We start from the raw sequence: 14,011 nt of genomic DNA on the forward strand, positions 1-14,011 counted from the left end.
TAAAAGTGGTGTGCGGTGGCTAGATGGTAGATTGGTGCCTGACTCTTGTGCTTTAAGGGACCTGAGATTAGTCTAAGCACTTCTCTTGTAACTTTCAACCAATTTCTCTTCCATCCCGCTTTCTACCGCTACCCTCCCTTTTTTGTGTGTGGTAACTGGTACAGTGAATTCCGGAGCCTTTTTTGGGTGCTCTAGACAGGTTAAGTTAGTTTACTTTCTTGTCCACATTTCTAAGTTGGTTTCAATTGCTTAGGTTTCAGTTTTCATGGGTCTGCTTAAGTGAGTCACCACTCTTCCAGACACTAATGTTCCCCAGAAAAAGATTGACTCTCATAGTTCCTCAGTTCTTCTTTCTCCTATTTTCTTTGTCCTTGTGAGTTTGTGTCCTTTTTTAATTCTTACTGCAATTTTAGTGAAGTCTATAGAGAGAAAGGAGGTAAAGAAAAATCCCACATGTTGAACTTTCTAATTTTTCCAGAGATTGCCTTTTCTTTCTAAATTAATATTATGTTTTCCTACCTTAAATTTTCTAGGCTTGATTCTCTTTTGTTTTCCATCCTGCCTAAATTTTTATTTTGAAAATTTTGAAGGTTTCACTTGTATAGTGAACACTTTTAGGTATTCCTTGTCTGCAGGTTGGAGACAAGGAATTGTCAGATTTTATTTTTTAATAAAAATACTGTTTATTTTCAGTAAGTATGGATCTCTGGCAGTATTTTAGTGTCTGATAGTCTATTTTGTGCCTATACAATAGCTTATTCAGTCTGTCTGTTTGCTTTTGTTGTTGTTTAGTTACTCTGTCGTGTCTGACTCTTTTGGCTATCATAGACTGTAGCCCGCCAAGTTTCCCTGTCCATGAGATTTCCCAGGTAAGAATACTGGAATGGGTTGCCATTTCCTTATCCAGGGGATCTTCCTAACCCAGGGATTGAACCTGCGTCTCTTGCTTTGGCAGGCGGATTCTTTACCACTGAGCCACCAGGGAAGCCCTGTTTGCTTTTACAAATGCTTTAAAAAGTTTATGTGTATGTCTTCTCATGTTATAAGTGAATAGATTCATTAGTCATCAGTCATCATTGCTTTTTTTAAACATATTACCAAGCATTCCTTCAAATATCTGTAACCAACAGTGTATAGATTCTCACAGTGATTGATTTTTCTTGTCTTCTCTGGACTACGAACATCCTAATTTGTTAGTAAAGCCATTAATGAAAAGTAGGCATACTGAAGAAATAGGTATTCCAGTAGCTGAAGGAATTTCTCCTCCATAACTATAATTTATAAAATTATCTTTCTTTTGTTTTTTCACTTTTGCATTCTAAAAAGGGGGGGGAAATCAGTAAATTGGGATGTTAATATTATGAATTTATTTTTTTTAATGAATTAAGCATTTAGTAGTTATACTTTTCTGTAGCTGCTTATTTGTGTATTAGTTCTTATTGTTTTATCATTGACCTACAGGTTGTAGAATTTGTGAACTTTCCCTCCCTACCACAGACTTCTTGACTGATAATCTGTGTGCCAGGCACTCTTCAGTCTTTATCTTGCTGGCCCTTTCTGCCTTCCTTAAGTGTGTAGACCAGCCCCTTCTTCTTGTCCTTTGGAAACTGCTTTTGTTTTTCCCAAGTATTCCTTGTCAGTCGTGTTTGAATATTTTTTTCTTTCTCAGCAGGTACTGGAAGCATTGCTTTCTTCCAGTTTTGTCTCTATGTCATTTGTGCTCTTTATTCATGACTTTAATTGCCAGCTACATGCTCATGACTTTCATCAAACCTTGCCTAAACTTTACACTCATAATTGTAAAAACTCAGTGGGTTTCCTGAAGGTTGCTCATTTTCAGTATGTCCTTATCATTTCAGTTCAGTTCAGTTCGGTCGCTTAGTCGTGTCCGACTCTTTGCGACCCCATGAATCGCAGCATGCCAGGTCTCCCTGTCCATCACCAACTCCCGGAGCCCACCCAAACTCATGTCCATTGAGTCGGTGATGCCATCCAACCACCTCATCCTCTGTCATCCCCTTCTCCTCCTGCCCTCAATCTTTCCCAGCATCAGGGTCTTTTCCAGTGAGTCAGTTCTTCACATCAGGTGGCCAGAGTATTGGAGTTTCAGCTTCAACTTCAGTCCTTCCAATGGATACCCAGGACTGATCTCCTTTAGGATGGACTGGTTGGATCTCCTTGCAGTCCAGGGGACTCTCAAGAGTCTTCTCCAACACCACAGTTCAAAAGCACAAATTCTTCAGCACTCAGCTTTCTTTACAGTTCAACTCTCACATCCATACATGACTAATCATTTAATTTATTATTTATCATTTTTCCTTCCTCACTTTTTTTTCTTACATTCCCTTTCTATATGCTAAGACCATCCTTCAGAGTTTCTCAGGGTAGAATCCTGAATGTTATTCTACATTGCTTCTACTCTTCAGTTAAGTTTCAAATTCTGTTGACTTTTCTTCTAAATAGTTCCCCAACAGCTTCTCCTTTTTCTTCTCATAGTAGCAGTCCACCTTTTGCTTCCACATTTTGCTTACCACAGAACTGGTAAACTACCTGAATTTTATCTGACTGTGTTCTGTTTCCTATCTGCCTGGAGTTCATACCTGAATTGTGTCTGACTGAATCCCTTCCTTACTGTGTCAGAACAGAATTGCTATGACTTGGTCAATGACTGCCTTAGGTTTATCTTACTACTCCCAGCCTTGTTCATTTTTTTCTGGTAACTTTATACATCCTGCTCTGTATACTTTCAAACAAACTATTATCTCTGCCTGGCATGCCCTTGTCCATTTCGCTTGGGTTAACCTTTAAATTTCCATCCAGCCTTCCATCCATAAGTCTTTTTTTTTTTTTTAATTTTTTTTTTTTTAAACTTTACATAATTGTATTAGTTTTGCCAAATATCAAAATGAATCCATCACAGGTATACATGTATCTTTCTTCTCCAGCGTGGGCTAAAGGCACCATTTGTGGTACCTTCACTTACCGCATAGTACTAAAGAATAGTTTTCTCTCCTTGTAGACAGAGATTGTTCTATTCAGTGAAAGGCTTCAATGCCTAAAATAAAGTAATGGCTCAGTAATTTTTTTGTTAGTGAATGTCTAAAAATTATAGTTTATTAGCATCATCTATTTATAGGTTACTTTCTTTGTTGAGGATGATACAGTTTAAGCTAAATTTGGGAGCATGGATAAATAGGTGCTCAAAGAGTACAAATAATATTAATTTTTATTCCAGAGGAGTACATTGCTGCTGAAAAGGTATTAATGTCAGAGCCTAATGCCATTCAGCTTACCTGCTAATTGTTACCTCTTCTTTACCCCTGCCTAGAATTTGTATGCATAATTTAATGTTCTGCCAATTGAAGACAGTGGGTCAAGAATTTTCATATTTATTTTTAAGATTAAATTTGAAAATATTAGAATTATAAAAAATATCTTTGGATTTATTTTACTTATTTGGGAAGAGAAGTAGTATTTGCTAGTTTTTGTTAGGAACTGGGTTGAAAAAAAAGTAAAGATTTTGAGAGACATCTTTTCTCCTCAGGTTTCTTACCCATCTTCTGTTTCTGAATTGCAGTTACAGATGTCGAGCTGAAACGACTGAAAGATGCCTTCAAGAGGACTTGTGGACTCTCGTATTACATGGGCCAGCACTGCTTCATCAGGGAAGTGCTTGGAGATGGAGTGCCTCCAAAAGTTGCCGAGGTAATCTTCATGCTCTAAGTTTTCCTTTGAGATAGTTATCCACCAGTCTGAATTCTTGAGGGTTCTCCTGATCTTGACCGATTTAATCTTCCCTACAGTTATTTTTCTTGCTGAGTAGGTAAATAGGTCTTGTTTTAGATGTCAATATGGCTGTGTTGTTAGAGGCCAAATGGGAGAACTGCAGGCGTGCAGCTGAGCTTCTGTGGACTTCTGATCTTTAAGAGCCACAGATCATAATCATGGGACCATTTCTATGATTGGCTTCTTATTCTTACGAACTTTGTCACTCTGACATGTCCTTTTTATGTTGGGAGTGTTTTTATAAACTTTGAGTTTTAAATCTTTCCATATAGTAAGACCTAATTAAATTAATTCTGTAAAATTATTTTGTATATGAAACTTGTAAAGTCTTATTTAGATTCCGTAAAAAATTTTTAGGTAGAGATGCAGTGAGCTAAGTTGGTATAAATATTCCCTTTCTAACATTAAATTCACTGCCTTATACAGTGAATAAAGTATATATACAGTTATGTAATATGTCATTTGAAAGGTGAAATGAGAATACAATTAATAAAACTGAAAATTATAGTAAGAATTTTAAGCTTAGTGTATTTCATAAACCTTAATTCACTGTCCTAATTAGTGACGGTTGTAATTTCTAACCTGTGCTATGTGCTTTTGAGTTTATGGTTTATAATATAGAAAGTACACTTACTGCTTTTTTTATGTGTGTTTTACTTTTTTTCTTGGTGGGGATATATGGTGTATTAATTTTATCATGTATTCTTGTGTAGAATTATTATGTACTTTCTTGCTGTCTTTATTTTGGATTTATGACAATTTTTTCCTAATACTATTTATTGGGACCTTTTTTCAGTATGAATTCATCCTCCTGTTTTGTCTTAAATGCTAATATAATATAAAAATTTGGAATTTAGAATTTTTCATTTTAGGATATAATTAGCAATTTAACGCAGAGAGGGCAATGGCACCCCACTCCAGTACTCTTGCCTGGAAAATCCCATGGATGGAGGAGCCTGGTAGGCTGCAGTCCATTGGGTCTCTAAGAGTGGGACACGACTGAGCTACTTCACTTTCACTTTTCATTTTCCTGCATTGGAGAAGGAAATGGCAACCCACTCCAGTGTTCTTGCCTGGAGAATCCCAGGGACGGGGGAGCCTGGTGAGCTGCCGTCTATAGGGTCGCACAGAGTCGGACACGATTGAAGCAACTTAGCAGCAGCAGCAATTTAACGAATTAATATAAGTTGCCAATTAGAGGAAGGGATTTAAACTGGATCCATAGTAATTAAAACAACATTCTTCCAAATTCAAATATATACTAACTTGAGCCTTTCTTTTTCTTCAGCTTCTTCCTTAGGTCGAAATTGTCAGACTGTAAATTCGTGGTGCCGAGAAAACTTAAGTTAGAATATCTGATTTATTTCTTTGGATCATGTATAAAGATTTACATGTGTCCATCTACATATCTATAAATAGATGTCCGTTCAGGTCCTTGTTTAGTTTTTAATTGGGTTTTTTGTCTTTTTAATACTTGAGTTGTAAGAGTTCTTTATGTATTCTAGATCCCGGTCCCTTATAAGATACCTGGTTTGCAAAAATATTCACTCGTCACGTAATTCACTCTCTTGATGGGCTTACCCATTCTTCCTTTCATTCCTTGTTTCGTCTGGGAAACTAAGGTCACAAAGATTTACTCTTCTTTTTCCCTGTAAGAATTTTAGCTTTTACTTTTAGGTCTCATCTGTTTTGTGCTAATTTTTGTGTATGGTGCGACGAGTCCAACTTCGTTCTTTTGCAAATAGCTTTTTAGTTGTCCTGTTACCAAGTCCAAGCTCCTATTGCTCATTGCATTACAGGTCAGTAAATCAAGAGATGTGTTGTTGGTGCCAGAAATAGCAACTTTTTCGAAAAGCCAGCAGATCAGGAAGATAGATGGTCAACTAGTGTCCCAGAGAACCGTCTTATACCTGAATTAGAAGTTAGGCTTTACACTGAAAGGGGAGAGAGGGTGTGGCAGGTTTTTGCAAACTTTTCAGTACCTTTGTTCTTACAGCTGTCCAGGCAGGTCTCATCACAATGTTCCTAGACCTCCTATGAGATAACAATTATTCTCCATTCTACTTTTTATTTCTATATGAGTGAGCCTTGAGAATGGGCTCTCCTGTATGTTTCAGGCTATAGCATTCTTTTACAAAAGGTGCAGAGCCTGCATGACTAAGCAGAGGCAGCAGAGCACAAGGGTTAGAGTTAAAGGAATGGATTCAGTATGGAGTCAAGTTTCTTCGTGTCAGTTACAGTCGTAGCACTGTTTGTTGAAAAGATTATTCTTTCCCATTGAATTTTCTTATCACTGTTGTTGAAAAGCAGTTGACCATAAGCATACGGTTTTATTTCTGAATTCTCAATTCTATTCCACTGATTTCTGTCTGTCCTTGCATCAATACTGCATTATCTCGATTACGCTAGCTTTGTAGCAAGTTTTTAAATCAGAAAGTGTCATCTCCTTAGCTTTATTCTTTTTCAAGTTGTATCTGTTCTGGGTCCCTTGCATTTACATATGAATTTTAGTATCAGCTTTTCAATTTCTGCAAAAGAGGCTGCTGAGATTTTAATAAGGGTTGCATTGACTCAGAGTACAGCCATTTTAACAATATGTTAAATCTTCTGATTCATGAAATTAGAATGCCTTTCTCTTGATTTAGATTTTTAATTTCAGTGATGTTTTGTAGTTTTCAATGTACAAGTCAAATGTCCATCAGTAGAACAAAATGTGGTATATCTGTAGAAAGGAATATTGTTAATAAAAAAGGAGTGAAGTTTTCTGTTACATTCATGGATAAACCTTTAAAACATTCAAAGTCAAAGATGCCAAACACAAAGACCACATAATTTTTTGTTCCATTTGCATGAAATGGCCAGGATAGCCAACTCTATAGAAACAGGAAATTAATGGCACTTTCGTTAAAATTTTAGCTGGTTTTTTTTCTTACTTTCTTGCATAGTAGTTGCCTCTTACCCCTGTTGTTGTGGAGGAATCTGTCCTTCTTGAAATGTCAAATACAGGTTTCCCTGTTAGCTCAGCTCTCTGATATGCTCAAGAAATGTAAGATGATAGTTAAACGGTTTTTTCTTGTTTTTTTGGTTAGGAGTGACACTCTTTCAGGCTTTCTACAGCTAAGGTGAAAATGGAACTCCCTGGAGCGTCATTTATATGTGAATATTTTGTAAATTTCATTTTACCCAAAATTATTTCAGGAGTCTTTGTCCTTTGGACTATGTGTTAAAAATTATCACTGGCTAGAATAACTAAAGTAATTGTTTTACAAGAACGATCTTAATTTTAAGTTGTAAAATCTACAGTGATAGTTTCAAATTTCAATTTCTTTGCAGCTTACACATTCTTGTGTGTAAATTCTACCACAGTGTTAAACACAAAAAGAATTTTATAAATGCTTTTAGTGATGATGGTGGTGAGCTTCATTTATTCTATTATTTACTGACCTAGGCTTATTTTAAGTGAGAAGTACTTTAGCACGTGAGTATTGATTAGTGCATATAACATAGTGTAAGTTTTAAAGTACTATAAGGAATTAAGTACTTCTGTCTTTGATCTCTGGTGTGTTTTCGTGGAACGGGTGTCTGTATAGTGTCTCATACAGTAATCTCAAAGAATGAGTGACCCCCATTAAGCTTAGTTCTGGAACAGTTTCAGCATTTGTGTAAAATGAGCCTTTTGCTTATTTCAGGCATCTCTCCAAGGCAGGCAGGTTAATAGATAGATTTCATCAACTTTTGTGTGTATTTGGGAAAAGGATTGAATTTATGAGCATGTTTCATCCTTGCAGAGTACATAGTTATTTGCTAAAGAGGAAATAGTACATTTGAAGTAGAATGGAAGTATAAATCTGGGCAGATAGTTTTGAAATTTGAATTTAGATAATAGTGGGTAGGCAGACTCATAGAATGGAAGATCTGTATTCTCTAGTTGCAGGGAAATGAGGGGATTTCTAAACAAAGTGATTAGTTGCAAAGCTAAGGAAATAATCATTCCACTGTATATAGTCATTGTGAGATCTTTCTTAAAATCCTTTGGAGAGTTTGGGCCTTAAATCTAGGTGAAGAGGGTCACCTACTCCTGGTGAGATTGTGAAAATAATGATTTGAGGCAATAGTCGTGTTTTAACACCAGTATCAGATCCCAGCGATTGAACCTGGGTCTCCCACATTGCAAGCAGATGCTTTACCGTCTGAGCCACCAGGGAAGCCCCCCTTTATAAGAAAAGCCACAGAACCCCTTTAAGCTGCCAATTGTGGATGGAGAAAGAACTTTATTCCCTAGTTTATCAGAGCTTTTCTTTACAGTAGTAGTAATAACATAATATCAAGAGCAAGGAAAGATAGTTTTGGAATCTTCATGCAGAAGGATGCTGAAACCATCCTCTTGTTTGAACATTAAATCTTTTCCAAATTAGAGGAAAATGCACATTTTAAGCAAAAACAGTCACAGACCCTGGAGTGTTTTTAGCATAGTGATCAACATGTGCAGACAAGTAACTGATTAGTAGTATATTTTTCCATTAGTATTGATAAATTTATGCTGAAGTATTCGTATTGCATTTAGGTGGCCCTTGGGATTCGAGACATGCATTTACTAGACAGTCTAGGTTTAGGGGGACTACCCATAGAATACAGGTTTGTGATTTTTTTTTTGTTTGTTTTGATGTTTGTTGATCAGTATTATTGATTGCATTCCTTTATGTTGGATTTACTAGCATCATGGATAACAACTTTCTTGACAACTCCAGTCATTGACTGTTATCTCTTGATGCTATTGATCATTGACTATTATAAAAGACTAATATATCAACCAGAGAAAAGCAACTAATGTTTTCATTTGTTACATTAAATCCTAATCTTGACCTTATGGCTAACAGGAGAAAACTAAGCAGGCTACTGATTTAAAATCTTTCCTTGGAACTAGAATCTATAAAATATCCACTGGTCTTTATCTTAACTGCATCACTTAAAAAAATTTATTAATTTGGTTGTGTTGGTTGTGGCATGTGGAATCTTCGATCTTTGTTGTGGCACACAGACTCTTAGTTGTGACATGTGGGATTTAGTTCCTCTCCCAGGGATTGAACTTGGTCGCTCGCACTGGGAGGTGGAGTCTTAGCCACTGGACCACCAGGGAAGTCCAACTGAATCACTTTTGTTCATAGTGTAATATTCATGCTAGTTCTTAAATTTTATTTTATTTTTAAAAAATATTTCTCTTTGTATGACTGGTCAAAAAAGATTCCAAAGGGTCTGTTAGATGAAGATAGTGAGAGAATATATCACTCCCTTCTTGTAAAATTATATATAGACTTTTTTAAAAAGTACATTATTGTCTTGATGGTTCTTAACTGCCAAGTTTTATCCTAGAACAATTTTTTCCTTTGTCTGTAGATACCACTTACTGAACAATGGGGTACACATTTAGTTGGCAGTTCTATAGTTCGGATGGATTTCTGGTTTCACATCAGACGGTGCTTAAAAGCTCATTGATTACACTTTCCATGGACTTGATGTAGCTTGCATTCAGTTCTTTTATCTTCTTCAGTGTTTCCACTTCTTTTTCTCCTGAGATGGTACTTCTGACAGCCCATTATTTTAGCATGTTTCTGTCGAAACTGCTGATTTTGCATTCTCTACTGATCAGTAGCTGCCATCTCTTCTTACTTGGCTTGGTGCAGTCATTTTGGTTTTTCTCTTCTTGGCTTTCTTGAGTTTGTCCTTGTCCCTTTTCTCTGCCTGGAGGAGCTGGTGGATTCCCTGTGACTGGCTGGTCCTGGTGGCAGCTTCCAGTCCGGCAGCTTCTGTGACTCTAGGAAGTGATGGATCTATTCATCCTTTGAGGAATCACTGCACAGCTCACACTATTGTGTCAACAGTGAGTTCTAAGCACAGCTGCCTGTTACAAACGGCCTGACGGAGTGAGCTATCCTAGAGCAGTTTTTCAACAGTTTCATAAACTGTTGGAAAACAAAGTTTATAGTAGAAGAGCTGACATGTTATTAAGCATAATGGGACTAGGGAACTCCTTGTATAAAACATTGTGTCAAATACGTTACATAAATTATGAATGTCTAAGTGGTATGCCAGATGTCAAAGAAGTTACTCACTTACATTGGTACTAAAAATTACTCTTATAGAAAATAACTTATGCATAATCACTTATTTTGAATCCTGGGTATATTAAGTGAGCTATTGACATGACTAGTGAAGTAGATTATGAAAATAATTGGTATCCTTTTCAAGTCAGTCTTGATAAGACACGTCTATCCAATAAACATATTCCTTAATTGGTATTATAAGATAAAATAAGGTTGATTTAATGGATAGTTGAGAGTGTTAAAAACCTTTGCCTAAATTTAGCTGATAAAATTCAGCCAAGTTTGACTATAGAAGCTGGAAATTTTATATAAAATGAATTCTAAATGATGGGAAAAATAACAACCCAAGTTTTCTAAACTTGGGTGAATGTAGAAGGAAAGCATATTCATTGTTATCCTTTTCCCCCTTTCTGCTTGCCTATGGAATAAATACAGCTGTGTTTTATTGAGTGCCTACCTAATAAATTTCTGTTTGTAACAGAAATGGAATGGTTTTATGTTTGCCTTGTATATGGTAGTTATTATCTTTTAGACTATCATCTTTGAGTAGTATGAGTTATTATATTCTGTATTTATATTAAAATGTAAGAAGGGTTATAAAATACAGTTGAACTTTCTATATTTCCATATTTTTGTCATTAAGGGGTAAATATGAGTATCCTTTCTTAATGTACTTCTAAATGTAATTTCTTGATGCTTTATATTTTATGAGTAGCTGCCTGAAAATATGAAGAGAAAAGAATTTGTGTTCAGAGTCATTTATGCTTACAGCTTTAAGGTATACTTTTTTGTCCCTGGGTCTCTCTCAAGTCATAGGAACATCCTGAAGTACCTTTCTGAGAATCTGAGGTGTGGTCCCAAATACTCTATTATAAAAAATGATGGACATAATTGTTAACTGTGTAATGGTTAACTTTTTCATACTATATATATGTTGTGATTTTGAATACAAATATATACAATTCATATGTTGTAGTTTCAAAATATATATAACATTTTATAGTTATCTAAAATTGTGATTTTTAGGGTTAACTTTGCAATTAAGGAACATTTCACTCAATTTTGAGACTTTCACAGGTATATTCTCAGGAAATAAGTGCCTGAAGAAACAACAGTATATCCTCCTATATTCACACAAACTAATACAGGATAGCATTTTATTTATTGGAAAATGTTTATGTATGATGGCTTAAAAGAAAGTCCTTATATAGTCTATCCTTTTTTTTTACAGTGTTGTTTTTAGTAAGAGTCTCATTTATTCCCATTATTTAAAATAGTTATTTGTTGTAAAATGATTTTTTGTGAATATATAAAAAGTTTTTGAAATGAATTCAAAATCATAGTGTGTAATAAATGGGTTATAATGTGCACACTAGAATGTTACCACTGTATTTTCTCCCATGTTAATTACCTTTTCTCAGCAATGTACATTTAATAACTAATTCATATATTAGTTATTATATTTTAATAATTAAATTATTTTTATATATTTTAATATATATTTTAAATAAGTCTTGTCCTATAGTTTTAGCTGTTAGAGCTAAATTATTGAAGTCTTTAATTTATTCTTACTTTTCCTGAGAGTTTGATACTAGTAAAATATATTTCTTCATTAGGCAGTCGTTGACATTCTTCCTTTTAAAACAGAAGATATTGAAAATGCTCATTCTGCTCATTATAAATGTAGTATGATGTTTTTTCTGAGAGTATTCTTTTTTGTTAGACTGTTGATTCCTTTTTTTTTTTTTGTAATTATTTATTTATTTTTGATTGCTCCGAGTCTTTTTTGCTGGGTGTGGACTCTGCCTCGTTGTGGCAGACTGGCGCTGCTCTCGGTTGTGGTGCACGGGCTTCTTGCTGTGGTGGCTTTTCTGGTTACAGAGCGCGGGCTGCAGGTGCATGGGCTTCGGCAGTGGTGCAGGCAGGCTCAGCGGTTGTGGCTTGCGGGCTCTGGGGCATGTGGGCTTCAGTGCTTGTGGCACAGGGGCTTAGTTACTCAGCGGCATGTGGAATCTTCCTGGACCAGGGATCAAATCTGTGTCCCCTTGCATTGGCAGGCAGATTATTATCCACTGCACCTCCAGGGAAGTCCACAAGGAATTTTTTTTTAACTACTTTGTAAAATTATATTAAATGACTTAATAGTAAAAAGGAAAATTATTGTACACTCAACAGTATGAGTGAATCTCACAATAATTTTGCTAAATAAAAACATAATTGGTAAAAATAGAGCACATGCTATGATTCCATTCATATAAAATTCTTTAAAATACAGAGTCTGTCATGAAATGAAGCTTACCTAGAGACTGGGTACTGATGCTGGTGCAGAAAGAGAGGGAAGGATAATTCCTCAGGGATAAGAAACTTCTGAGGTGATAGGAATGTTTGAAACTTTTCTTGATTATGGTGATGATTTCATTGATATGGCATGACATATGACAAAACGGATAAATTGTAAACATAAAATATGTGAGGGTAATTGTACCTCAGTTATTCCTCAAAAACTTTGTAAAACATTTGATTGGATGTACTTTTTGAGCTTTTCAGGAAGAATATTTAATCTACTTGGAAAAGTGAGCCAGAAATATAAAAATTGATTATTGGCAGATGTATGGTTTCCTTTTCAGTCTTTGTTAGGATATTTGGGTTTTAGTTCTAATTTTATTATGTACTTCATGTTCTTTTAGTAGTCACTTAAGTTCTGAGGCAAAAGAACCTCTAAACCTTTCATCAAAATCATTGTAGGAATTTATAGGTTTATGACCAGCTTGACTATAATTAGAAGAGTTTGAAGTGCAGTTAAATTGTGATGTTCTTCTGTTGACTTTGAGATCTGCCTGAATTGGAGGAGAGAAGGTTGTGGGCTAGGTTAGTCTGGGAAAGTTGGAGCAGTGAAAGGAAGGAATTCTCATTGATAAATCTGGAGTTCTACCTTTTTCTCCTGATTTAAAGTCACGGGTTAAATTAAACTTTTAGAAAACAAAAGTTACAGCAAGGCAATTCTAGAATGAGATCATTGATCATAAAAGGTCTAGGATAATTAGCTTCTAAGAAAAGTATGGATAATAAAGTAGATAAGGACAGACATGGGGAGCCAGTTTGAAGATAGGGATCCAATCTTACCATCATGGATCAAGATGTGGTACAGCAAAGAAGAAAGCTAGGCAAGAAGTCTCCCCAGACAGAATTCAGGAATATTAACTCCAGGGAGAAAAATTTTCACTTGAAACTTAGTAGTTGAATTTGTAGCATATTAACAGGTTTCTTTCTTCAACCATCAGTGGGTTTATGGAAAATTCCATTTCTTCCTTCAGATGGGAATAGATGAGTTATAAAGGACAGATATTTGCTTTAAAGGAAGCTAGTGAGTAGAAGGGGAGTTACAACCCAGAACTTCAAAGACAATATTTAATTATATTAAGTCAGGGCCAAGCTAATTGAGAGGGTATACCAATAATTTACCTCACTGATGTCTAGTGACACTGTAGTTTATACTGAGTCTCTTTTCTAGTTGTGTATTTGAATAGACTTCAGTAGGCAAGATATCTTCAGAGATGAGAAAGGAGGGTATAAACTGAATCTTAGGACTTGCCATCCAGTGTGGTGGCAGCAGGAATTTACTTAAGACAGAGGTAATAATCTGGTTTGTTTAGTCATTCCTGGGAGTAGTTTATTGGTCTGACAGTCTATGAGATATAAAATAAGTAATGTACAGAGGTATTCTGAATGTTTTGTTTAGGCAAGGCTCCTTTGCTTTTGGACTTAAGGAAAAGAGAGAAGATAATGAATGTTCTATTGTCTATATTTGAAAAGAATATTTATTAGTAACTTACTTCCTGACTCTTCCATAAACATTTAATGGCATGGATTCATGACTAGCATATAACACTCAACAGTTTCCTGGGATATATATTTGACACAGGTCTGGGATAATTCTTAATGTGAAAAATAGTGGATTGTAGGACAAATATTAATGAAATAAATATACCAAGAATATGGAGCAACTAACATGTTTTAATTTTTTCTGAAAATAATATTTAATGTTTCCCTTTAATAATAAATTTCAAAATGTATTCTTTAACAATAAAGTAAGTTGACAGAATAGTAATCTATATAAATAAAAT

At 35.3% G+C, this 14,011-nt stretch overlaps 1 protein-coding gene and 1 pseudogene across 2 annotated transcripts in view; one reads left to right on the top strand and one right to left on the bottom strand.

Moving 5' to 3' along the window:
- The window catches only part of USP32 (ubiquitin specific peptidase 32), a 204,501-nt gene that overhangs the window by 61,024 nt on the left and 129,466 nt on the right, over positions 1–14,011 (top strand). For both annotated transcript variants that reach the window (XM_061390239.1, XM_061390240.1), the window contains exon 2: positions 3,578–3,705. In XM_061390239.1, the coding sequence (XP_061246223.1) occupies positions 3,578–3,705 (128 nt within the window). The remainder of the gene's footprint in view (positions 1–3,577; positions 3,706–14,011) is intronic.
- LOC133233001 (V-type proton ATPase subunit G 3-like) lies at positions 9,141–11,788 on the bottom strand (annotated as a pseudogene).

Source organism: Bos javanicus, chromosome 19 (genome assembly GCF_032452875.1).
Source record: "Bos javanicus breed banteng chromosome 19, ARS-OSU_banteng_1.0, whole genome shotgun sequence".
NCBI lineage: Eukaryota > Metazoa > Chordata > Mammalia > Artiodactyla > Bovidae > Bos > Bos javanicus.